The following is a 23818-nucleotide window of genomic DNA, read 5'->3' as shown; positions in this document are numbered from 1 at the left end:
GTTATTTTTTTACTCCTGGCTTCACCTGACTCCTTAGATATGGTGCATAAGAATTCCTTCAACCAATATATAAAGCACATTCTTTCTTCCTCTCCAATTGATGAAAAAAAAAGGATCCAGGTTTGACTTATTTTTTCCCATTTGGGGAAAGATAAACAGAACGGAGAGATATATTTTAGTGCCCACCCAATCCCCACCGGTGAATGTGCTATCAACTATCCTGTCATTGCTGTTCTGATTTCTTTTAAACCAATGTTCTCCTCTGCTTATGTTAAAATTCAAGCCCCTCCCCACTGCAATTTGTCTGTACCCTCTATTGCTTTGATCACTGGAAAGACTAAAATTAACATTCTTAGGCCTGCTGGTTTTTCCTTTAATTTTTTTTTTAAAGTAACATAGATTTATCAAGCTTGTAGGTAGCTTAACATATACTGCATGACAGTTCTTGAAAAACTATCTATTTCATTGTACAATTTAGTCAGCATAAATGCGGATAGGTTGTAGAGTCCATAAAATAGACATTGGATATATTAGGAACTGAGCCTGTTGGTCTATTAGAGGCCAGATGCTAGGTTAAAGGACTCTAATCAAAAGGATCCTTGTCCTCTTAAGAGTACTAGCTTTTAAGGAACATTTCTCATTTCAGAAGGAATTCAAGAGGAGCAATTGATGAAGATGTTTTATTCACTAGATGTCAGCATCTAATCACCACCTTAAGTCAAATTTTAGAAGGATATCAAGAAAGATAGTTGAAACAAATACCCAACAGTGTTCACCAGCAGCGATCTAAAGAATCCGATGGGCTTACACATGATTTTAATGTCTCATTTCTTTATGCCTTGAAAACCAATGTTCAAAGTAGCCAGTGCAAGAAAATTCTGCTTACAATGTCCTAAAGAACTTCATGCATGCATCTTGACATTTATAGTAGCCATCAGTGAACATCTCCCTGTACATCCCTTAGTTGATAATAGAGGGATTGAGATATGGCTAAAGTTAAATTGGATGACAAATTGAACTCCTGCTACATTTTGAAAGATGCCTAATGTTTTTGTTTTGTTATCAACGTTTATTTCTCCGAGTAGAGCCTGATGAACAAGACAAAAAAGATGACATGTGAAAAGATTGTCCACCATATACAATACCTACTATGGAATGGGCCTTTAACCTGTATGCTCTTCATGTGTTTGAATAGCTGGATAAGGGCCAGAATATAGAACTGCCAACATATGAATTCCAGCTCAATTTTTAAATTTTATATTATGTACTGTATGTATACAGTATCTGATAATTTTTTACCCTGAATCTTTTGACACTATGTTAGTTGTGAGCCTTTGCTGAAATAAAATATAATTTAGTATCAACTCTGGTATCTTCTTGCTCCATTGCTCACTTTATGATTTAAGCATCTTGCACAATAAGTGCTCTACCAGAAAGACAACAGATTTCTACAGACAAGGGAAAAGAACTCTGATTGCAAAAGGAATACTTAATTCAAAAGCTTTTATTTTGATCCCACATAGTTTGACAGACATAAGTAAAGTCAAAAGCAAAGAACCATCACCATGGCTTTGCACCACAAGTTATAAGAAACTAGACACTGAAGCAAACCAAGATATTAAATATTATGTGCTTAAGTCACCAGTAAATCCCTGAAATTGCTTCTATGAATGAATATGTTGTAGATACATTTCCCTCTGCAGCAAACTTTATTCAACAACACAAGAATAATGTTTCCAAAACTTTATTCTATTGCTTGGTGTTTTACAAATAATAGCACATAACCACATACCCAAGAATGTACTACTCAAATGCTGACCAGGCATTTTCTGGTGGCACCTCAGTGAAGACACTGGGCTTTATTCTCTAACAAGGCACATATCAGTATGTAAAAAAGAAGATCTCAAATCTATTCCATTATTTTTGTCACAACTCCCAGAATTCCAAACCAGCTTGTGATTACCTTAAATCAGTGTTTCTCAACCGTGGGAACTTTAAGGTGGATAGGGCTTCATTTTCCAGAATTCCTCAAACAGTATGAAATCTGGGAGTTGAAATCCACCCATCTTAGTTGCCAAGTTTAGGAAACTCTAGTCAACATTTCCTCAAACCCTGGGTGGAAGGTATTAGCTTAAGCATCATCATCCAAAACCAATTAAGAGACGGACGAGAGTTTCCAACCATTGTCATTGTTCATTTAAGGATGGGTGGACTTCAAGTCCCAGAATTCCACCCTTCTTAAAATTGCTGAGGTTGAGAAACAGTGCCTTAAAGGCTGCTTTATTTTAAGAAAAAGTAACAGAAGCTGTGCTTCTTCAGAAACCAATTATGTTGTCAGCAGTACCAAAGAACACCAATATGCAGAAAAAAATTCTGGCTATCAGTACCAAATTTGAAATCTCTGCTGAAAAATACAGACCAACCTGAGCTGAAAGAAGGAGTGTCCATATTTTTTTTTTTGCAAAGTATGCAGAGAAATATTTCTGTTTATGTTCCATGTCCTTCTACTTTGACAAGAAATTCAGAAGGGCTTCGTGTTCTCTAAGTGCTTGCTCAACATGGCTACACAACACATACATGTAGCGCTTCAGGTTCAATTCACAAAAGGTGGGGGGTTTGGAACATGCAGAAGTGCAAATGTATGAAACTATAACTGGATCATAAATCAACAATAGCAATTTGTGGGCTCCTCTTTGATGGAGCCATCTTTTCTCCCTGCGATTCTAGGAAAAAATACAGCTCCTAGAATGAATAGTGGATATATGGCATCTTCAAACTTTTTCAGCCAAAATTTCTTAGTTAAAGGCAAAAAAATATTCCCAGAAATCCCAGTGGTAGAAATTTAGCCATGTTTGAATCAACTTTTCTCCTTATTCATTTGTCAAACCCCATCAATTTCTTGTGGAATCCTAGGGTTCCAGTGGAACACAATTTGAAAAACTCTAATCAATAGTATCTTTTCAGAAATGTGTTCGGACTGTTGCAATACATATACACTTGAAAGCTCATAATCATGAATTTAAACTAAATCTCACAGTTAGAAACTACAGTACAGGTGGCAAATCAGAATTGACTCTCCAGAAGTTTCTGAGCACAACTCCCATCTGCCACAGCCCAAATCATCTATCATAATAAAATTGATACTACCATCTGGAGAGTAACCCCATCCCCAATCACATAATTAATCAAACGTTTTTGTCCTGCCTTGTGCCTGCTTCAGTAATGCATCCTGAGTTTGTTAAATTACTTTTAGATTCATCTGAACTGAGAAGATATGATTTAAGCTTCCCACAAATTAGGATTGAAACTTGATTCCAATATGTTAGGGAAACTATAACTGGATCATAAATCAACAATAGCAATTTGTGGGCTGAAGTCCTCTTCAAAGCTTGGCAGTTGTTTGCAGTGAAGCATTTTTGTGAACATCTTCCAGCCATTCAATCAGGATTTTGTTCAGAGCTGCAGGCCTGCAGAGAAAATACATGTTGGCAAGGCATGTATTTTGCAATGTGTGTATTTGTACATACAGATGCTCATGGGAGGGAAAACTGAATTTAGTTCCCAAAGAACCCAAATTAATGCGAAGCACATTTTTCTGATTCCTTGCAAGCTTTTTAATTTTATTTTCTCATGCACCCAGAGAAATAAAGAGGATATAAAAGAACAAGAGATCTGATCCACTGTGGTGACTGAAAACTGAATTATAAACCAACTTTCTGCTTGGGTCCTTCCAGATGAATTGACTTCAGTTCTCAGACTGCCCCCAGTCAGCTATGATGATTGGAGAAACTGGGAATTGACATTCAGCACATTTAGAGGATTACAGGCTGGGAATTCTGCTCTCTAAACCTTTATCAAAGCGAAGCATATGTTTTGCTCAAAATTGCAAAAAACTGTCGTGTCTACTTTCCTTTCCCAATGTGTGACTAGTATTCAGACTGAATTTGGATTTGCATTACATTTATATCCTGCCTTTCCTCTGGAATCTCAATATGGTATAAAAAAACGAGCCTTTTCTCATTTGATCCTCAAAAGAAAAACCCAAATGTCAGGATGCAGAGTAGGAATGTAAAATACCTGGCCATGCCAATTTTGGAACATTATTTATTTAGACTTTTGCATTTTATATATCTTAACCCATTCAACATCATCTCTACATTAACATAAATAGGCTAGCTTTTGAGCATCAATATAAGAAATTGCCCTGGATGTAATAAGACTTTCAGTCTTCTGGCTGACCATTGCCCTCAACATTCTGCCCTACTGTCCATTTCCACATAGAATCTATATTTGCCTAGGTCTCTAAGTTTAGACAAAACTGGTCCATAACTCTTTCTCCCTGGATTTCCTCTGAATACTAAAGTTGAATGATTTATTTCTTTTCAAGGTTGGGAATGGGATTTGCTACCAACTGAGAACTTCTAACCCTATAATGATTTGGCCAGCACTCTACCATAACTGCCATTATTTAGGACAGGCAGGCAGAAAACTAGCAGAATTCAATCATGAACATCAAGAAGCAGTCAGGATGAAAGCTGTTTAATTTCACAACACATGGACAGAATCTACCATAGTTTCAACTGATAAACTGACCATTGTAGACCAAGCTAAACCCCAAATGATCGGGAATTCCTGGAAACTTGGCATTCAGACAAATCAGTCATCAACAGACACACAGAGACAAACTACATTTGCAAACCATTCAAAAGAGGCAATAAAAAAGTTAAGAAATAAATAAAACAGAACACATCTTCTCTAGCAACTGATATCCAAATAAGCAGAGATTAAAACCAGACAATCAAACAGAAATCAAAATCCCAATCAAGGCACTGCCAAGGAGAAAGCTACATCCTTACTGACACTGGCAAAGCAAACTACTATATTAAACAGGGAGCAAACCCCCCACACACACTAGCACTGACTTTGTTTACTTAGTCAGGTAATGAAATATCTGCAAGAGAACAACCAAGGACTCCATAGATAGTCCCTAGCCAAAGGTAAGCACTGAGAAAAAGTGTCAGATAAGAAGAAGCTAAAAAGAACTACAAGAACAATCCAATTTCCATTTGGTTGAATCCGTGTGATTTTAGTCAAATCAACCCATTTTTAAAGGCACCTAAATGTACAGTATTTTGATATTTCTGCCTACAGGCGGCAATACAGCTGCATGCACTTCACCATTCAATTTGTCTCTAGTGCTTCCTCACCCACTTCATACTTTTTAAGCATATTTTTCCATCCTATTTAACCAGTGATAACTTAAGCCATATTGTAAAATGTGGGATGTGAAAGACGCATTTGATTTTTACGAGGAACTAAAATAATCCGTCTTCCTACTGCAGTTTATTCATTCTTTATTTGAATTTATCATCCTTTGTGTAAGAACGCTACCAATATATAATTTCAGCCGGTATCTCACGTAATGGCCTTTTTAACAGTATTTTTTTTTTAAAAAAAGAGAACTACCATGACATCAAGAAGATGGCAGTTTATAAAAAGCAGGTGAACAACAGAGCAGGAAAGAGGTAGACAGAATGAGACAAAAGATTTTATGGCATAAATAAAGCATCAGTTTGCACACAGGGGCACAGAGTGCCTTAACATACAGAAGTCTTCGATAAAAGTTTTGGGTCATCTGTAACTCTGCTGACATGCATGTTTGCATACATACACAAACACACAAACATACATCTCTGTCCAAAACCTGGGAGATCTCAGTCTTGGATTAGATCAGGAGTCTCCCAACTAGGGTCCACGGGCTACAATCGGCCCTCCAGAAGCTTCCTTCAAGCCTGCCAGCTCATCCCATGTGTTGTGCTCCAATCCTTTCCAAACAGCGCAGGGAGAGAAAGCAGGATTGTATTCACCATGTTTGGAAAGGAAGAGAGGATTCCTTTGATTTCTGTGATGGGGTGTGTGTGTTGTGAGACAGCGGAGGGTTGCTAGACAAAGAATGGGAAGCTTCTTTATTTTTAAAATTTGTACCTTCTCTGAGCTGGTTGGAGAGTTGCTTCCTTTGCCAGAGAGGGACTCCCTCTTGGAATCATTTCCCCCCCCCCCCATGCAAACAAAGTCCCATCCAAACTGGTTTAGGGCTGGGAGTATGGGGAAGAGGATGCCAGCTGGAGGATTACTTCCTTTGCTTGAGGGGGGAGGAGAAATCTGGACTGGTTGAGTACTGGCCTGAACTAGTATAGTTTCTCTCTATTTTTATGTTTGCTAATAATTGACATTTTCTTATATTTTTCTTATATTATTTCTTCGAACAAGCATGACCATGTTTTTTCATAGTTGTCACATTTCTTTTTTTTTTTGCTGTTGTTGTGAATCATAGCACATTGAGCAAAACAATATATATATCAGGAAAAATAGGGGAGAGAAAAGGGAAGGGAAGAGTATAGAAAAGAAGGGGAAAGGAAAAAGAAAGAAAAGGCATTGACTTCTGACTCCCTTTGGTGCAGCAACATAAATAGTAACATCAAACCTCAATTTTTTTACTTTTACATAATAGTATAAGCTAGCCATTTCTATATGAACAAATCTATCTAATCGGCAAAACCCAAAATCAAGGTTTCATTTTTTTTCCACCTCAAGCACAAAGTCCAGAAGCGGTTTTCAAGTAGAAACAAAAGTAGTTACTATTTTTTTTTTTCATCAAAGCAGTCAATTTAGCCATCTCTGCTAACTCCATCAACTTCTCAGATGGAAAAGTTTGAAGACACCCCTGGATTAGATGGACCAAGAATCTGAAGTGTTTAGCAACACTAAACAGTTCTCAGCTCTCGAAACAAATATCTTTATCCCGCAGCATCCCTCTGGTCAGTTGTAAGGGCAGATAACTATGTGGGTGCTGCATTGGCCTAACTTCAGACCAGGCCATAAATAGCTTTTGGTGGGTTTGCTGTAAGTTTAAAATGTTGCTTAGCAATGGGTCCTAAATCAAGGACTACCTGTACACGTTTATGATTTGCACATAATTCAGTTTCCAATTCTATCTTGTGCTGTTCAATTCCAGATTTCTTTTATTTACTTTAAATCGTGATCTTCAAGGTACTGTACAGGGATGGGATTTGGGAGGAAGAGATATTGGTCTCTTGAAGAGTTATACTGTAATGAAAATTGTAAGTCACTTTATATATTTCTTTTCTTTTTTATCATATTCTTTCTTTCCCTTTTCTTCATTTTTCCTGGACTTTTTATTCTTTCCTTCCATTCTCTTTTCTTAAGTTTAGTTGGCATTAATTATTATTGTAATTAAACTTTCTAATAAAAATTATATTCACATTCTTTTATATACGTTCATCCAGTAAGTGCATTTCATCCTACTTCTAATTGACATTTTTAAAATGCAATCCAAAGGTACTTAAACAGTTAAATATATATTTAAAAATGTATTCATATGGGCATTTCTAAATGAAATTTCTCTCAAAAATTATAAAAACATTAGGATGTGTGTTTTGAGTCAAAGATTGAATCAAAATATTCAGGAACCAAATGTAGGAGATGACCAGGTTGAGCCCGAAGATGGGGTCTAACGCATCATTGGTTTGGAGCCATTACGCCCCCGTAAGAGACCCTTTGAAGTCCATTGACTCTTTTCTTGTGCCTATTTTCATTGACTGCTAGTAGATCAGATTCTTGCAAATAGGTAATATGAAATAAACTTTCAGGTGCTTTTGAATTTTATCCTGGCTCTTGATTTCCTATGCCTGACACCAAAAATGCCAGTGAATAACTTAAGTTATGATCACTGTATAATGTTGGAGATGCAGATTAAATTGGTTCATGCTGTGACAACCCCCCACCTCCTTGAATTTCTCAAGAATACTTAAATTGAATTTGAAAGGAATGTTGATGCAGATCATTTAACAATGAATCTCAACAACTTATGCAGAACAATAAGCTAATGTGCTTTTTATAGGCATGCATTTTAAAATAAATTATTTGCATCTATCCATCTATTTCTTAGGCTCTTTGGCTTAGAAACAGAGATGAGCATCGCCCCTAGAGCCAGAAATTACTAGCATGCAAGTGCGGGGGGAACCTTTACCTTAGCTATCTGTCTGTCTGTCTGTCTGTCTGTCTGCTTCCCTCCTTCAACTTAGCTCTCAATACTACTTACCTTTCTATTTGTGTGAAATGCCCACAATCTTCAATATGGCCACGAGTCAATTGGGGAATCTAGGGGGAGGAAAAAGGTACACGTCATGGCCAACTGAAACCATTTTGCTGTTTTGTGAAACCAGAAAGGTCCCTTGGCTATGACAAGACATGTCAGTCAGGAACTGTGTCATCTCATCTACAATGAGATCTACAATGAGATGACAAATAACTCTAATTCAGTGGTATTCTTGAGCTTTTCCCCTGTCTCAAGAAACTTAAGCCTATGTGTAATAACTAAGGAGTCACTATTTAGTTGGTGGTTCTTAAACAGAAGAACGAAATACAGTGAAATGAAAGGTTGGGATGACTTTTATGAGGAGACAAACCAGGAGGTAAAAGGCACCCTCATATCACCCTGGCTTTCACACTACAAATTTTCAAAAGCAGTGAATGATATTCAAGTCTGTCAATCTCAAAACCTCTTGAGAGGAAGAAAGAACAATCATCGTTTGACCTTGAACTGCTGCAGCAGCTCCAGTAATAAGAATCCCTTCAGCTCCTTTCCATGAAATGAAACAGTATAATTCAATGTAGAGAGACACCGTCCCGCCCTCTGATCGATTGCATTTGTTTAGTTATGGAAAGGGCAACACATCTGATACTCACCCAATTCTCCATGTGCTTGCTCATTCCTGGATGGAGAACTTTGTCCTTTCCAGCAGTGACCATCAGGGCAGGAACTGTGATCTGTGGATTTAGAGATGAATGGAACCATATGCAGTGGTGGATCAGCAAACGCTGCACATGTGAACACTTCAGTTACATGTTAACAGCTATATATTAATATGTTGACAAAAATTAGGGGCTTTCTCAGAGAAGAAACTGAAGTACAGGGCAGTGGTCAAATTTGAAGAAATAATTGCTCTTGGGAGACCAAAGTCACTGTAAAGTTGTTCATAAATATTTAGAAAAGATGATTTATGGTTGTAGTGCAAATTCTCTCAAAATTGCTATGTTTGCAGCTGAGGTGTCAGCTCTTCAAGGCAGATCAGACGAAAAAACTAGAGTGTAGGCCAATCCTACTTGTATTATACAGCCGTAGTAATAGAATATTGCAAGCCTGAATGCACTTCCCTCTTTCTTCCTTTTTATTCATGAGCATGATCCTTTCTGAGACACTTTCTCGGGTTATATTTTTGCCTCAGAGTTAGTTTTCTTTTATCTGACCCTTGTCTTAATATTGGCTCTTGCTTTGCCCGTCAAGCTCTTCCTTCAACAATAGTCTGTGGCACTTTACAACACTAACATGGTATGGAAGAATAAACTTCATTGGGCTTGCATCCCATTTTTTTCAGATACAGGATTAATATACTGCATCTGATCCGCAGGGCCATAGGCATTTGTTAAAAGCTTGAGGCTGGAAAATCTGGAAAAATAAAACAACAGTAGAAGACTATAAAGCAGGAAGGCTATGTCAAACTCAATTTCATTGAGGGCTGCATCAGGGTTGTGTTTTACCTTGGGGGTGGGGGTGGGGATGTGGGTGGCCAGCTTGACGTCACTCATGTTGGGAGCACCTGTGGTGGCCCAAGCACTCTACCAGTTAAAACAGGCTCCCAAGCTCCATTTTCACTAGCAGAGTCACGGCGGGCCAGTCCTTCACTGTTTCCAGGTCAGTCCCATGAGCCGGATCTAACCAGCCCCTGGGCCTTAAGTTTGACACCTCTGCTAAAGAGCCTTTGGAAATTTCAGAAGTGGCCTGGAAATCACACGAGCACTGCACCTTTCAGCTATTTTCTTCAAACACTCCCATCTCTTTTCTGGCTGAGGTGTTTCTAAAAAAGTAAACACTGCTTTAATGAGCCAGTAATCCAAAGGTCAGCAAAATTACATATCATCATACTTAGTGCCGTATCTGAAAATATGCCTATTATTTCCAATAAAAGATAAAAGCAAGATGGGGTGCTAGAGATCATTCTATAGAGTCAGACAGCCCCCTCCCTAGTTTCTTTTCACAGGAATGAACTTTTATGACCCACCCAACCTCAATGCAGCATCATTTTGTGAATAAGCAAGCCATGGCAATCATTTCCCCATCATGTTGTCAGCATCTTGGCTGCACCCACTAATTCAAAATGATTTTCTATCCCTGCAGGAATCCAATACTGTAACTCTTACATGAATGAAGAATGTTTTCACCAGAAGGCACGGGCACAAAGCAAGCTCAACTCATCCCCATGACAGCTTCTTGTCATTCCAAACAATAGCTTAATCTTATAGCTTGACAAAGAGGGATGCTGATGAGATGATTAAGGCTTTGCTAGGTAGAGAACTTACACTGCCTTTACAATTTAAGACAGAATCCACACATTCCTGGCTATTAAGCTGTGCAATTGGTAAAGGCAGCTTTCATTCAATTTTATTGTTTTATTTTTTCTTTCCGTTTTATATTTTTGCATTTGCTCTTTCAACTAAGGCTGGATGGAAAGGGAAAATATGATTCTGAGTACACATAGAATCCAAATAATAGCATCTGATTAAACTGAATGTGGGACTTTCCAGGAAAAGACACGAGCTTTTAATCTTGATTGATGCATAGCTTAGAGGGAAATTGTTAAAACAGTCTATAACAGCTTTGAAATGATTTATGGGAAATAGATACATGCTTTTAATTATTGAACATTAGAAAAATGGTAATAGTACAGACAATGCAACTCAGGGTTGGATGAAGAACAGAATAATTTGGATTTTAGCCATGGTGGCACAGTGGTTAGAGTGCAGTATTGCAGGCTACTTCTGCTGACTGCCAGTTGACTGCAATTTGGCAGTTCAAATCTCACCAGGCTCAAGGTTGGTTCAGCCGTCCAGCCTTCCGAGGTGGGTAAAATGAGGACCCAAATTGTTGGGGGCAATAGGCTGACTCTGTAAACCGCTTAGGGAGGGCTGTAAAAGCACTGTGAAGCAGTATATAAGTCTAAGTGCTATCGCTATTGCTTTTGAATCTTTCAGTTCACATGAAGATTGCTGGGTGACTTGAACCAAATTTGACACCCAAGAGTTTAGGATAGAAACATGTAAAGAACCCATCAAAATTACCTCAAGATTCTTAGAATCTTTCAACAGGCAGGCAAGGAAAGTAAATCAAAAGTAATATTGGTACATGAAATTACAAGTCTAAGGGCTACTCTATACCACAGTGGAAAGGAATGCATTGCCTACAGCATGCAGTGAAGGAAAGAAAAAATCTTGATTGGAATGAGCAAATATTCCCCCAATATAAATTACAGAAATGTGTATTAATGTCTACACATTTGTGTGTATAGCTAGGGGCAGTATTTGTGTGTGAAAACAACAACAAAAACAAAACAATAGTGTGGGATGGCCAGATCAAATTTTCATTTCAGCCTTGCTCTTTTCTATCAGCAGCCCTTTTCACTTATGATCCTTCAATATATCAATGTATCTCTTGAACTGAGACAGATTTTTAGGTATGTCTTTGTAACTTTCTCAGCAATAATATGGAACTGATGTTTCATTAGTACCTTCTGATTTCTTAAATTGTTTTATTAATATAAATAGAAAGAGCAACATGTTCAAAATCCATTACTTATTATTACTCAAAAGAATTGTAACCAGACAACACACTGTCTATATGGATTTTGAGTACCTTCTGATTTTTGTTTCTCCTTCCCAGCCTATAGTATTGCCTTGGGATTTCCTGGAGTTCCCTCATCCGTGTATTATAACCACATCTGACTCTACTCAACATCAGTCAATGTTGGTCATGATTCACTCTTTCAGGAGAAGGGGATGGGATCTATTTCAGAGTTAGAAGGTTTTTATGGGAAGTTTCTGAGCTCTGTGCAATGCAAAAAACCCAAAAAGAACCATTATGGGAGTTTCCTTCCTGAAAGCCCAAGGCTGCTTAATATTCCCTTCCACCCTCACCTTTCTACCCTGGGCAGAAGCACCCCATGACCAGTTTCTTTCCATGTTTCGGTACCAGTTCAGTGGACCCCTGAAAAAGGCAGGAAAAAAAAAACACCAGGAATTAGCATACATTTTTCTGGGCCACCACCAAACTTCAAGCATCTATGCCAAATACAGAGTCCTCCCAATACAAGCATGTATAGCTAAAGCGATTTTCCACTATCTCACTCATGATCAGTAACACTGGAGGGACAGATTTGTATCTTTTCTTTCTTTCTTTTCTTGGCTGACACTGGGAGCAAAGACAACTTTTCTGGCAGTTGCTGCCTGTCATTTCCTAGCTCTCCTCTCACCTCTCATCCCCCCCAACAGAACACAAAATTCTGCATTGCATTAAAAACGGCTGGTTGGGTTGGCTTCCTGCTTCAAGAAAGTGATAGACAGAGAAGAGAAAAAAAAAACCAGGAGCAAAAACAAAGAGGAAGGAGACTGAGGGTACATTTAAATGTGGTGGCATTTGAACATATAATCAGTTTTAGTTATCCCTTGTGTGGATTAAACCAGCTGCCATTGAAATTTAAAAGACATTGGTTGAAAATAATTGTATGAGAGTTTATTGAGTTCCTGTTCTTTTATATCTCTCCCAATTCTCTCTCTTCTCCACAGCTCAACAGTTGTAAATCTTTGAGCATGATGGTTTACCAACCCCTATGGTTTGTTCTCGGCAATATCTAACAGAACGTGCCTCTTCTTACATCTTACATAAATTTGCCCATATATAGTCTAGCGGCCATCACCATTCATTGTCTCCAGCAATGAAACTAGCAAATCACTGCTTCAGTATAAATAATATGGGTATTGAGCACACCAATAAAACCAAAATGAACACACCCAAAGCTACATTACCTGAATCCAGATTTTTGATATTGTTGTACATAGTATTGGAGGACTGGCTCTGGAAGAAGAGAACTTGGAGGTGGGTCTTCAGGAAGTCCCACAAACAGCCCCCCTGCATCACAGAAAAGATTGAAATGAGAAGTATTGCAATATTGCTGCGTCAGATGTAAACTGTGAGAGCTTAAATCTGAGCTAGGAAGCTCTTCTAGAATAAACCCCTTCATTTGTTTAAACTTCATGCTTAGTATCAACCTTTTTCTCTTCCTGAATCATTTTAAAACTATCTGGCACCGATACAGAGGCACAAAACCTTCCAGGCAGAGCTGTCCAATGCGGTTGGCTTCTTAGAACAGATAAAAAGGCTTTCCTGCAAAAGGTAAAAGCCAAAATGCAAGCCCACTCTCCTAGCACTGGATCAGACTGTCTTGCTACCTATTTCAATGCACGAAACACTCCAATTCAAAGTAAAAAACTGGATTGTTAGAGTAGTAACACTATTTAAATAAGAAGGCACAACTGGGTCCCCCCTCCCATTTGATTGCAGCATCTAGAAATCACTGTACAGAAATCACTGCCAACTGCAATTTTCAATGTGGTAAGAGAATAATTTTTAAAATAAAGGGTAAATATACTCTGTCAAATTCTTGTGTCCATGGGGTTTTCTTGGCAGGAATATGGATGTGGTTTGCCATTACCATCTTCTCGGCTGTTTTTCAACTTCCCAGTCTAGTCTACAGTTCTGGATTTCTAGAATTTTCCCATCCCATTTTTTTTAAATTGAAATTATTAGCATTTAACCTCTATTGATGGAGGGTTACAATGTCTTACCTCGCTTCCTAACTCCAGCTGTACTAAGAGAAGGTCCTTCTATTTCATCCTGTAAGGAGAACATTTTGAATGAAATGTGGCAAAAGTAAGAAACCTTAGGGCAGATCAGAGAAGGCTGATAACTGAGCCACGAAGAAATATTGAGTCAGTTTTTATTTCAGTGGTTAAACTGATTTTAATCCAAGGAAATCCTTAATTTTGCATTTGGCATAATATTGTGCCAGTTAAATCAAATCGGCGTAATTCACGCAGCATTAGCAGCCAAATAGTGCTACCCTTTATGTCAAATTATCCTGAGCTCACTACTACAGTATTATCTTTCTCCTTCTGTCCTGGCCACTTTTTTCAGAGGCACAATTGAGCGTGTTTTAATAAACTGCATCACTGTTTTGTTTGGTGGCAGCAGTGCTTCAGATAGAAAGTCCATACAAAGAGCGGTAAGGAAAACTGAGAAGATTATAGGAAGCTCACTTCCTGTTATTCAGGACATTGTTTATAAGCACTATATGTTTAAAGCTCAAAGCACTGTTAGGGACCCCCACACTGTTAAGACACACTCATTTCATGATCTGTTTCTGTTGCTCCCTTTTGGAAGGAGGTTTTGAAATATTTCTAGCAGGACTACCAGATTCTGTAATAGCACCGTCCTGTATGCCATCCGTCTGGTAAACTTGCAAGATTTGTTTTTCTCGCCATGTACATCTGAACTAGACTGTGTTGTTTCTCTGTGTCATATAATATATGTAGGTATATACATAGTTATTTATTTATTTAGTCATGTTTATATAGTCTATATAGGAGATGGTGACCCTTTGAGAGCTGTATGCAACGAAATTTCATTTTAATGTATGCCGATTAGTGTACATTCAAAGTGACAATACAATTATTCTAAGTCGAAGTCATGATGCCACCCACAAATGCTAAGCCTAGAAATCTGTTTTCAGTTCCCCAACTGTGCAAATTCTGGTTTTGTTTAAAAACCGAATCTTCGTTTACCCTTTTATTTTGAAGATTAATTTAAAAAATAAAACATTTTGATTGTTGTTTTTGTTTCGAAATGGAGAAATCATTTCAATGTTCAATGTTCTCTTAACCAGAAATCCACCAGGCATTCTAGGTTGCTCCTCCTTATTCCTATGCTAGACAACTGAAAAATGTATTTTTGACCGTAGTTGTGCTAATCTAAGCTAAAGAGCGTAACTTGTCCAAAACCATCATTTCTAAAGTACTTCTTTACAGACTTTTAGCATCCAATACCATGTGAGATTGCCTCTTTCCCCTTTTGGACAAAACCATTCATGCAGAGGACTGACCTCCTTCCTGCTAGATCGGATCACAATCTTCAGAGTTCGGATTATATCTTTCTCCAGTTCAGCCTCTGCGACTCCCTGCAGGAACAAAATTAAAAAAAAAGGTTATTTGAATAGCTCACTGAGAGCATGCAAGGAGTTGAATAGTCCGCCCCCCCCCCACCCTGGGCACCCAGCACCCACTATCTAAGAAAGTGTTTCTCAATATTGGTGACTTTAAAACATGTAGATTTCAACTCTTAGAATTCTCCAGCCAGACATGCTGGCGGAGAATTCTGGGAGTTGAAGTCCATCTGAAAGTTGTCATGGTTGAGAAACACTGGTCTATGAAGATCCCATCACTCCTTATCTTCTCCTACCTCCCACCAACCCGACCCCATCCCTGAAAACCTGCATCATTAATTGAAATACTATCAGTGGAATCATTAAAAAATGTTACTCTTCAGCCATTCCCTTTTGCGGGATATACTGTTCTATTCCTCTTTCATTTCCCCAATATTATCATTTTTTTCTCACAGGAATTTCAGCCTGTCAGCCTGTGAGCATGCTCAGTTGTCACTAAAGTCTTTTGAGAAGATTTTCCTTCAAAAGTTGCTTTTTTAATTCAAAATACTCCTTTCTGGTGTGCTTCCACAAACCTTAAGTCTGGCGGCATTTGTCCTGCACAGTTATATTAGCACCTACACTTTGCTGTTAGTTACAATGTATGTGGTATGACAGGATCTAAATGTCTTTTTTATTTATTATGTCTATGAGCCAAATAGAGTTTTCATAATTTGGCGGTATATAAACACTAAAGAAATAAACATATAAAAGAAATAGGCAAAATAAGGAGAAGGCATCTATTAAGACCTCAGAAAGAAGAGAAACTGTACCACAGCCTAAGACAAAGACACAGCAGGGGAAAAAATATGGGGAGGAGAGCAGAGGGAATTGGCATCACACCAAAATACATATAAGGAGGAACATAGCAGGACTCCCAATTTAGGAAATATAGTTCTGATAACAGGATATACAAGTATCCTGTTGATTGTCACCAGGGGAAATGTCTGTATTGGAGGGTGTTCTGAAAATGTTTTGGCCTTCAATTTCAATAAATCTCAATAACAAGATGGCCTTTGGATCAAAAGGGTTGAAATCTAACATACCAGATAGGGTTAGGGCTGATTTGGGGCTTTTGCAAGCAAGTAAAACCAAGAATCTCGAATGGTGCTCGGAAGAAGTTCAAGACCTGCATTCAAATTAAACTGGTTCCAGCACAACTTCTCCCTTTATTTTAGTGGTATCTTTTATAACAGTGGTGGCTAACCTTTTTGGGCTCCTGTGCCAAAAATTGAGCGTGCGCCAGCACGCATACACTCGTGTGCCAGCACCCAGAATGCAATGCGCGCCCCTCTCCCCACACCATCTGCGCATGCACGCACAATCCCCCCCGCTACCCCCTTACCTGCACTGCACCTCACAGCTGATTTTTCGGCTGGTTTGAGGCCTTTTTCGGCCGCCCAGAGTCTTGGAAAAAGCCTCTGCAAGGCTTTTCAGGCCTGGGAGGCCAAAAAAGGCCTCAAACCAACTGAAAAAAAAATCAGCTGTGAGGCGTGCACATGTGCAGTGAGGTAAGTTTGCCTGCGGCTCATGTGCCAGCACAAATGGTATGCCATAGGTTTGCCATCACAGTCTTATAACCTCCCCTCCTTTCGATTGTCCTCAAAGTCCCAGTAGTTAAATTGGAATCAAATTTTAAAGCAAATCAAGTCACAAGCACCCATAGGTTACACGTGGTCTTCGGCTTACGACCACAATTGAGCTCAACATTTCTATTGTTAAGTAAGACACTTGCTAAATGAGTTTTGCCCCATTTTATGACCTTTCTCACCACAGTTGTTAATTGAATCACTGCAGTTGTTAGCAACATGGTTGTTCAGCGAATCCAACTTCTCCACTGACTTTGCTTGTCAGAAGGTTACAAAAGGTGATCAAATCATATCAGGATGCTGTAACCGTCATAAATATAAGTCAGTTGCCAAGCATCCGAATCTTGATCACATGGCCATAGGGATGCTGCAACGGTTGTAAGTGTGAAAAAAGGTCATAAGTCCCTTTTTTCAATGCCCCTGTAAGTTTGAAGAGTTACTAAAGAAACTGTTGTAAGTCGAGAACTACTTCTACATATTGGCTAGGACAGGGGTCTCCAACCTTGGCAACTTTAAGACTTGTGAACTTCAACTCCCAAAGTTCCTCAGTCAGCAAAGCTGGCTGAGGAACTTTGGGAGTTGAAGTCCACAAGTCTTAAAGTTGCCAAGGTTGGAGACCCCTGCGCTAGGATGATGAGTTTGAATCTTGTCCTGCTCTTTTTATTTTCCTGCGTTTTCCCCTCTCCAAATGGATCTAAACCTATCTACGTCAATTCCTCTCCCGTTTCTTGCCCCATTTAAAGTGCAAGGCTGTCTCTATAGCATAAGACTTTGGAAGCCCTTTTCTGCTCACTTCACTTTTGTGCAGCTGCCATCTGAGGTAAAAAGGCAGCCTCTAGCCTTTTGGCAACTGGACGCCTTTGTTGATTTCCTTTTACCTAATATAATAAAAGAGAAAAGGAAACAAAGAAGAAAAATGTGCATTTCTGAGATACAAATATCTCCATAAAGCATTTCTGAAGTTATATTTGCTTAGCCCCCTGACAATCTCATTAATCATATCAAAAGACTTCATTTTTTTTCCTATTCTTGATAGAATTTTGCCCTTTCTAAGTGACTCAGAAGTTTGCTCAAATTTTCATGCCACTTCTAAAAATATGTAATTTGGACCTAGAAATGAATGCGTGCACTTATGTCACATTTATGAACAAGTGTTTCTCTCTATCCAAGAGAGGTGAACTTTTCACAGTCACTTTATTTTATTTTTGGAATATTTAGGAGCCCTGGTGGCACAATAGTTAGAATGCAGTATTGCAGGTTAACTATGCCCGCAGTCTGGAGTTCAATCTTTACTGGTTCAAGATTGACTCAGCCTTCCATTCTTCTGAGATCGGTAAAATGAGGACCCAGATTATTGAGGCCAATATGCTAACTCTGTAAACCGCTTAGAGAACGCTGTCTTAAAGCACTATGAAGCCGTATATGTCTAAATGGATCAGCTGGAATACATGAGTACAGCAGTTATGTTCCTGCAGTTAGTCTACAGATAGATGGAGAAGAAGCCTTTTAAAAAACAGAGTTGGCCTCCAATTCCAAATATTTCATAAAAGAGGATTTTGATCTCCCCTATATTCAAAATCTAGCCACATTTTTTTCCAAGGCAGAACCTAGAACTGCCCATTTTAAAGCAACAAAGCCAGATCAGAAGATCTTAGCCTACTTATTTATTGGCTTTTGCCATTTGCTTTGAGCTTCTCCACCCATATTTCCACATCACTGAGTGGCTTTGGACCAGCCATTCTCTTTCAGTCCAAAATAACAATGCTGTTATTATGGGGAAAGAATTCAGGGGGACCTACCAATTTACATTGCCTTGGGCTCTCTCAGAAAAACAGGATATTAACATGAGCATCATGATCATTATCATCAACACAAACCACTCTAAGGTACCAAACAATGTAAGTGCAAGCATCATCTGTGTTAGTTAAATAACAACTAGCTTTTACTTGCTGCTCTTGGATTCTATCCCAACCAAGCACATCTGTAGAGTATGAGGAGGAGGCGGCAGACAGAGCTACAATGGGAAATTGAAACACCTGTTTGTTTGTTTTTTGTTGAAACTCACACTAAAACCAGGCACAGTTTTGATTGCTTTGTTATGGCCACCATTTCAAATTTGTTTGACTCTACTCTATAGACACCACACATGAGCCTCAAGTCCCAGACAACCTAGGCAAGACCTATACATATTATACTAATCAAACCTCTGGCTTCACTCCTGATCTCTGTAATAAGTTACAATGATGCTTTTCAGCTATCTCTATCTCAAGAGGTTTACGTCAATTGGTTAGAATGCAGTATTGCAGGCTAATTTTGCTGGCCGCCAGCAGTTCGATTCTCACCAGCTCAAGATTGACTCAGCCTTCCATCCTTCTGAGGTCAGTAGAACGAGGACCCAGATTGTTCGGGGGCAATATGCTGACTCTAAACTGTTTAGAGTGGACTATAAAGCACTGTGAAGCGGTATATAGGTCTAACTGCTATTGCTACATATAAGTAAATGTAAAAAATCCTTTTGACAAGCCAGATTAAATGTGTCACCATCAAATATATAGTAGTTTTCAAACGTTTCCCATCTCTCAAAGATATTGTCCCTGTAATGGTATTGACTTTGAAACTGTGGCTTGTATTTCATTGCACTTTTTAAGTATGATATTTATCTGGCCTATTTTAAAATCAAGACCAAGAGGATGCATTTCTGAATTTATTAAAATTTAACTATCAGTCAAAAATCCTAAAATTACAGTGGTGACAGCCAAATTTTTAAACATGGCTATAAAAACAAGTTATTTACTAAGAAAGTAATGAGTTTGAGTTTTTAAATGTTTTACTATATACAATATTTATCAATAAATCTTTTTAAAAATCCATTTATTTTATTTGTTAAACTTTTATCTTATACCAATATTTAAAACAGTACCTGCACTTTATTTTTGGGTGTTTTTGGCCATGCATAAAAATTATTATATACACTTGTGGGATGCTAGTCAGGTCAGAGTTTGCCCATTGTCCCCAATCCTCCACTTTATTATTATACAATTGGCTTTTAAACCAAATGCTTAGTATATTTTAAAAGAAGCAAAGGGGGGAAAAGCCAATCAGATTCTCCAATAAATTGACTCTGTCAGAAACAAATTTGTAGCCCTTTGTCTCTTTCGGCCAAGAGAACTATTGGCTCAAATTTTCAATTGCCCCAATGCAGTCATATCGTCATTCTCTGATCTCTGACTAATGAAGCCTTCTCTTGCAAAGCTAAATTAGATTACTCTGTAGCCTAGTTGGGCTATGATTAAGCACTCCGCCTCACCAGTATTTCTTCCTAACTCTGCAAGCTGAATTGCTGATGAGATGTAACTGTAGGTTGCAAATGAGGATTTAGATTGGCTTTCAATATGGATGGCTGGGGAGTTCTGGGAGTTGAAGTCCATACATCTTAAAGTTGCCAAGGTTGAGAACTGCTGGCTTAGATTGTTCATCTCTAGAACTTTAGGTTTTCCCTTGGCCGTGGATAGCTCTATGAGCTAAGGATCACACTCTGCATTCATGTTCACCATGTTTTCTTTTATAAAACGGTATGGTGGAGGAGTAGAACAATATATAACTGTCCTACTGTTTTGGGCTGTGATTGGGGAGATCCAAATTCAAATTGCCACTTGACCATTGAGCTCATTGGGTTACTTGTAATCCAACCTTACAGTTTTGCCACTGCTATGGGGATTAAAGTGAAGCAAGACATACAAACTTTGCATGTATGCCAGTCATGGTGGCACAGTAGTTAGAATGTAGTATTGCAGACTGACTCTGCCCACAGCCAGAAATTCTATCCTGACCGGTTCAAGATTGATTCAGCCTACCATCCTTCTGAGGTTGATACTTCGGAAGTTGTGGTAGCTTCACCACTGGAGGTTTTCAAGAAGAGATTGGACTGCCATTTGTCAGAAATGGTGTAGGGTCTCCTGAGTGGGTGGGGGGTTGGACTACATGACCTCCAACTCTGTTAATATGTTAAATGTGGACCCAGATTGTTGGGGGTAATATGCAGATATTTGTAAACTGCTCAGAGAGTGCTATACAGAATTATGGAGCAGTATATAAGTCTAAGTGCTATTGGTATTACTATTACTAAAAGAATGACATGATAGAAATTTACTAACTAAAAAAAACCTTCCCAGAATTCAACAGAGAGGAAATCCGTGATATAAAGTATTGTAAGTGAATTAATAGTCTGACCTGGAGAAATGAAATTATTTAATACCACAACCTGTTCTCTACAATGGCTAAAAGCCAATTCACAACCCTCTCTTAACAAATATAGAAGCAAGCAAACCCAAAGATATTGTATTCATGTATAACATTAAACTTCTGAAATTTATGGGCAAGCAAGAATTAATATTTTCCGAGAAACACAACATTCAGCTCAGAGGTGGGATTCAACAGGTTCTGACCATTTTTGGAGAATTGGTAGCAGAAATTTTGAGTAGTTCAGAGAACCGGCAAACACACCTCTGACTGGAGGTTTTACAGTATCCTTCCCCTGCCATGCCCACCAAGCCACGCCCACAGAACCGGTAGTAAAAAAAATTGAATCCCACCACTGGTTCAGCCAATTCTTCATGTAATGTTCATATGTATTATCCATTTAAAAAACACAGACGTGACAACTCTCACAAGTGTTAGAAAAAGTTTCCTTCATAACTGAAAACAGAGTTTTACCAAATTGACCACAAATTTTAAATTGCTCGGGGAACCAGGAGGTTGGAATCAGACTCATGGGCCACCAGCTGCCTATCCTTAGCTAATCTTACTAGCACTTCCCCAAAACCACTAGTAGTGTTAGTAGTGGCTAGTGGAGTTGGGCAGCCCCTATAAAACAGTGGTTCTCCACCATGGCAACTTTAAGACACATGGATTTCAACTTGCTGGCTGGGGAATTCTGGGAGTTGAAATCCATGTGTCTTAAAGTGCGGCGAGACGCGATTAAGAGATACATGCACTTCACAGGAGAATTGTTTTGAGAGAGTGTATCGTGTGCAAGAATGTGCCGTGCGCAAGTGGCTTTGTTTTTTTTCTTCAATTTATTTGTGTCCTCCTCCTCATTGTAAAAAAGTTGATCACCTTACTAGATGTCAAACAGTACTGAAAGTATATACACACACTACAGTGGTGGGATTCAATTTTTTTTTACTACCGGTTCTATGGGCGTGGCTTAGTGAGCGTGGCAGGAGAAGGATACTGTAAAATCAGAGGTGGTATTTGCTGGTTCTCCGAACCACTCAAAATTTCCGCTACTGGTTCTCCAGAACTGGTCAGAACCTGCTGAATACCCCCTCTGACACACTAACACAAAGAGGATGAGGATCTGGAAGCCAAGATCCATTTGCATAAGAAAGGCGTAATAAAACAATCAAGAAAACCTGAGAATCAACTGGGTAATTTCAATAATTCATCATTTAAATTAAAATTGTGAGCCCCAAGAAAAATGACAAGGCAATGCACTTTAGTTGTCTAGAAGTTCCTTCTACTCTCATCATTTAATATAAGGGAAGATGTCTCTGATTCATCCCCATTTCTCCCTCACCCTCCCCAGAAACCACCAGAATCTCATCTTCAAATAATAATAAAAAAAACCCTCTCTCTTTTTCCAGGAATGGTCAAGTCTGGGACAGGCTTCTGGGACAGGCCTGGCCACTTTGTGCTGGAGAAGCAACTTTACAGTGGTCTGCAAAAATTACAATTAGGCAATAAAGAGAGAAAAAGTTTATGGCAACCTTGCAAATTTGGGCTTGAGTTCTCAGGTCTAAATCTCTCTTTTACAATTTGCCAACACACATTCACTGCCAAGAAAAACCTCCAATCCAGTGTACTAAAAGTTCTAAATTATGCAAAATAAAATTGGTTAGAGGTTTCAGTAAGTAGAGTGCTGTGGGGACAAGGGAGTATTTCAGTCAGCTCTTTTTTCTATTGGGATTCATTTACAGCTGTACCAAATACAACTGCAACTTTTAAGTCATTCCACTAATTTAGCAATAGCACTTGGACTTATATACTGCTTCACAGTGCTTTACAGCCCTCTCTAAGTGGTTTAATGGAGATATTATATTATTTACGTATTACTAAACAAAGCAAGTAAATATTTAAAAAATTCTCAGTCTTCTCTAACCTGGCCCCATCCTGAAACTCCCATAACTACATGGTGATCACATTAGTAGGCTGGATGGCAAATACATTAAGCCACATTTGTATGACTTTTTAAAAAACCATTTGCTCACTAATAAATAAGTACAGAGCTAACCTTGGCAATATAGAAGGGCCTTCTCTGAGGATATTTTTCTATTTCCTACTCTAACTTACAGCTTTGGAATGTCCAACTGTTTTTCTAAGTGGATCTCACCCTGATTAAGTTATTTGAGGTTAGCCAAGATCAGTTAGATCAGTGGTGGGATTCAAATTTTTTTAATACTGGTTCTGTGGGTGTGGCTTGGTGGGCGTGGCAGGGGAAGGATACTGTAAAATCCCCATTCCCACCCCATTCCAGGGAGAAGGTTACTGCAAAATCCCCATTCCGTCCCCACCCCCTAACCTGCTTTCCAGCTCCGTTCTCCTGTGCAGGGCAACAAAAGAAGACCCAGGCGATCAGCTGGGACTCAGGAAGCAGAGAATAGATGAGGGCAGGGCCAGTCAGAGGCGGTATTTGCCGGTTCTCCGAACTACTCAAAATTTCCGCTACCGGTTCTCCAGAACTGGTCAGAACCTGCTGAATACCACCTCTGAGCCAGCACAGTTGTCAAACTCGTGGTGTCACGTTGCCATCACATGATGTTTCGTGACATTTTCCCCATTCGCGGAGCTGTGCTGGGCGTGGCCTGAATGTGACACATCTGGCCCATGGGCCGCCAGTTTGACACCTCTGTTCTACAGTAAGTATATGTTAAAGCTAGCTGACTGCTATGTAGGATATCTGACTAGGGAGACAGAAAGCCTGTAATTTAAGGATTCCCTTATAGACTCTCTACTGCTATTCCTCTGATCATGGATCATGAGATGTTCCATTTCTTGTAT

General features: G+C 38.9%; 1 protein-coding gene across 2 annotated transcripts in view; it reads right to left on the bottom strand.

Moving 5' to 3' along the window:
• Positions 1 to 1486: 1486 nt before the first annotated feature.
• The window catches only part of EPHX2 (epoxide hydrolase 2), a 68799-nt gene continuing 46467 nt past the window's right edge, over positions 1487 to 23818 (bottom strand). For both annotated transcript variants that reach the window (XM_026671528.2, XM_087959935.1), the window contains exons 13-19: positions 15072 to 15146; positions 13759 to 13807; positions 12940 to 13042; positions 12052 to 12121; positions 8770 to 8850; positions 8123 to 8181; positions 1487 to 3467 (exon numbers count right to left, since the gene is read on the bottom strand). In XM_026671528.2, coding sequence (XP_026527313.2) covers positions 3383 to 3467; positions 8123 to 8181; positions 8770 to 8850; positions 12052 to 12121; positions 12940 to 13042; positions 13759 to 13807; positions 15072 to 15146 — 522 coding nt within the window. In that variant the 3' untranslated portion in view covers positions 1487 to 3382. The remainder of the gene's footprint in view (positions 3468 to 8122; positions 8182 to 8769; positions 8851 to 12051; positions 12122 to 12939; positions 13043 to 13758; positions 13808 to 15071; positions 15147 to 23818) is intronic.

The sequence above is a fragment of the Notechis scutatus genome, chromosome 1, assembly GCF_049901735.1.
Source record: "Notechis scutatus isolate UNSWTSFEM ecotype Mainland chromosome 1, rNotScu1.2, whole genome shotgun sequence".
In the NCBI taxonomy this organism is placed as follows: Eukaryota; Metazoa; Chordata; class Lepidosauria; order Squamata; family Elapidae; genus Notechis; species Notechis scutatus.
The sequence above is the reverse complement of the archived record's forward strand: the minus strand, read 5'-3'. Positions and strand labels throughout refer to the sequence as shown.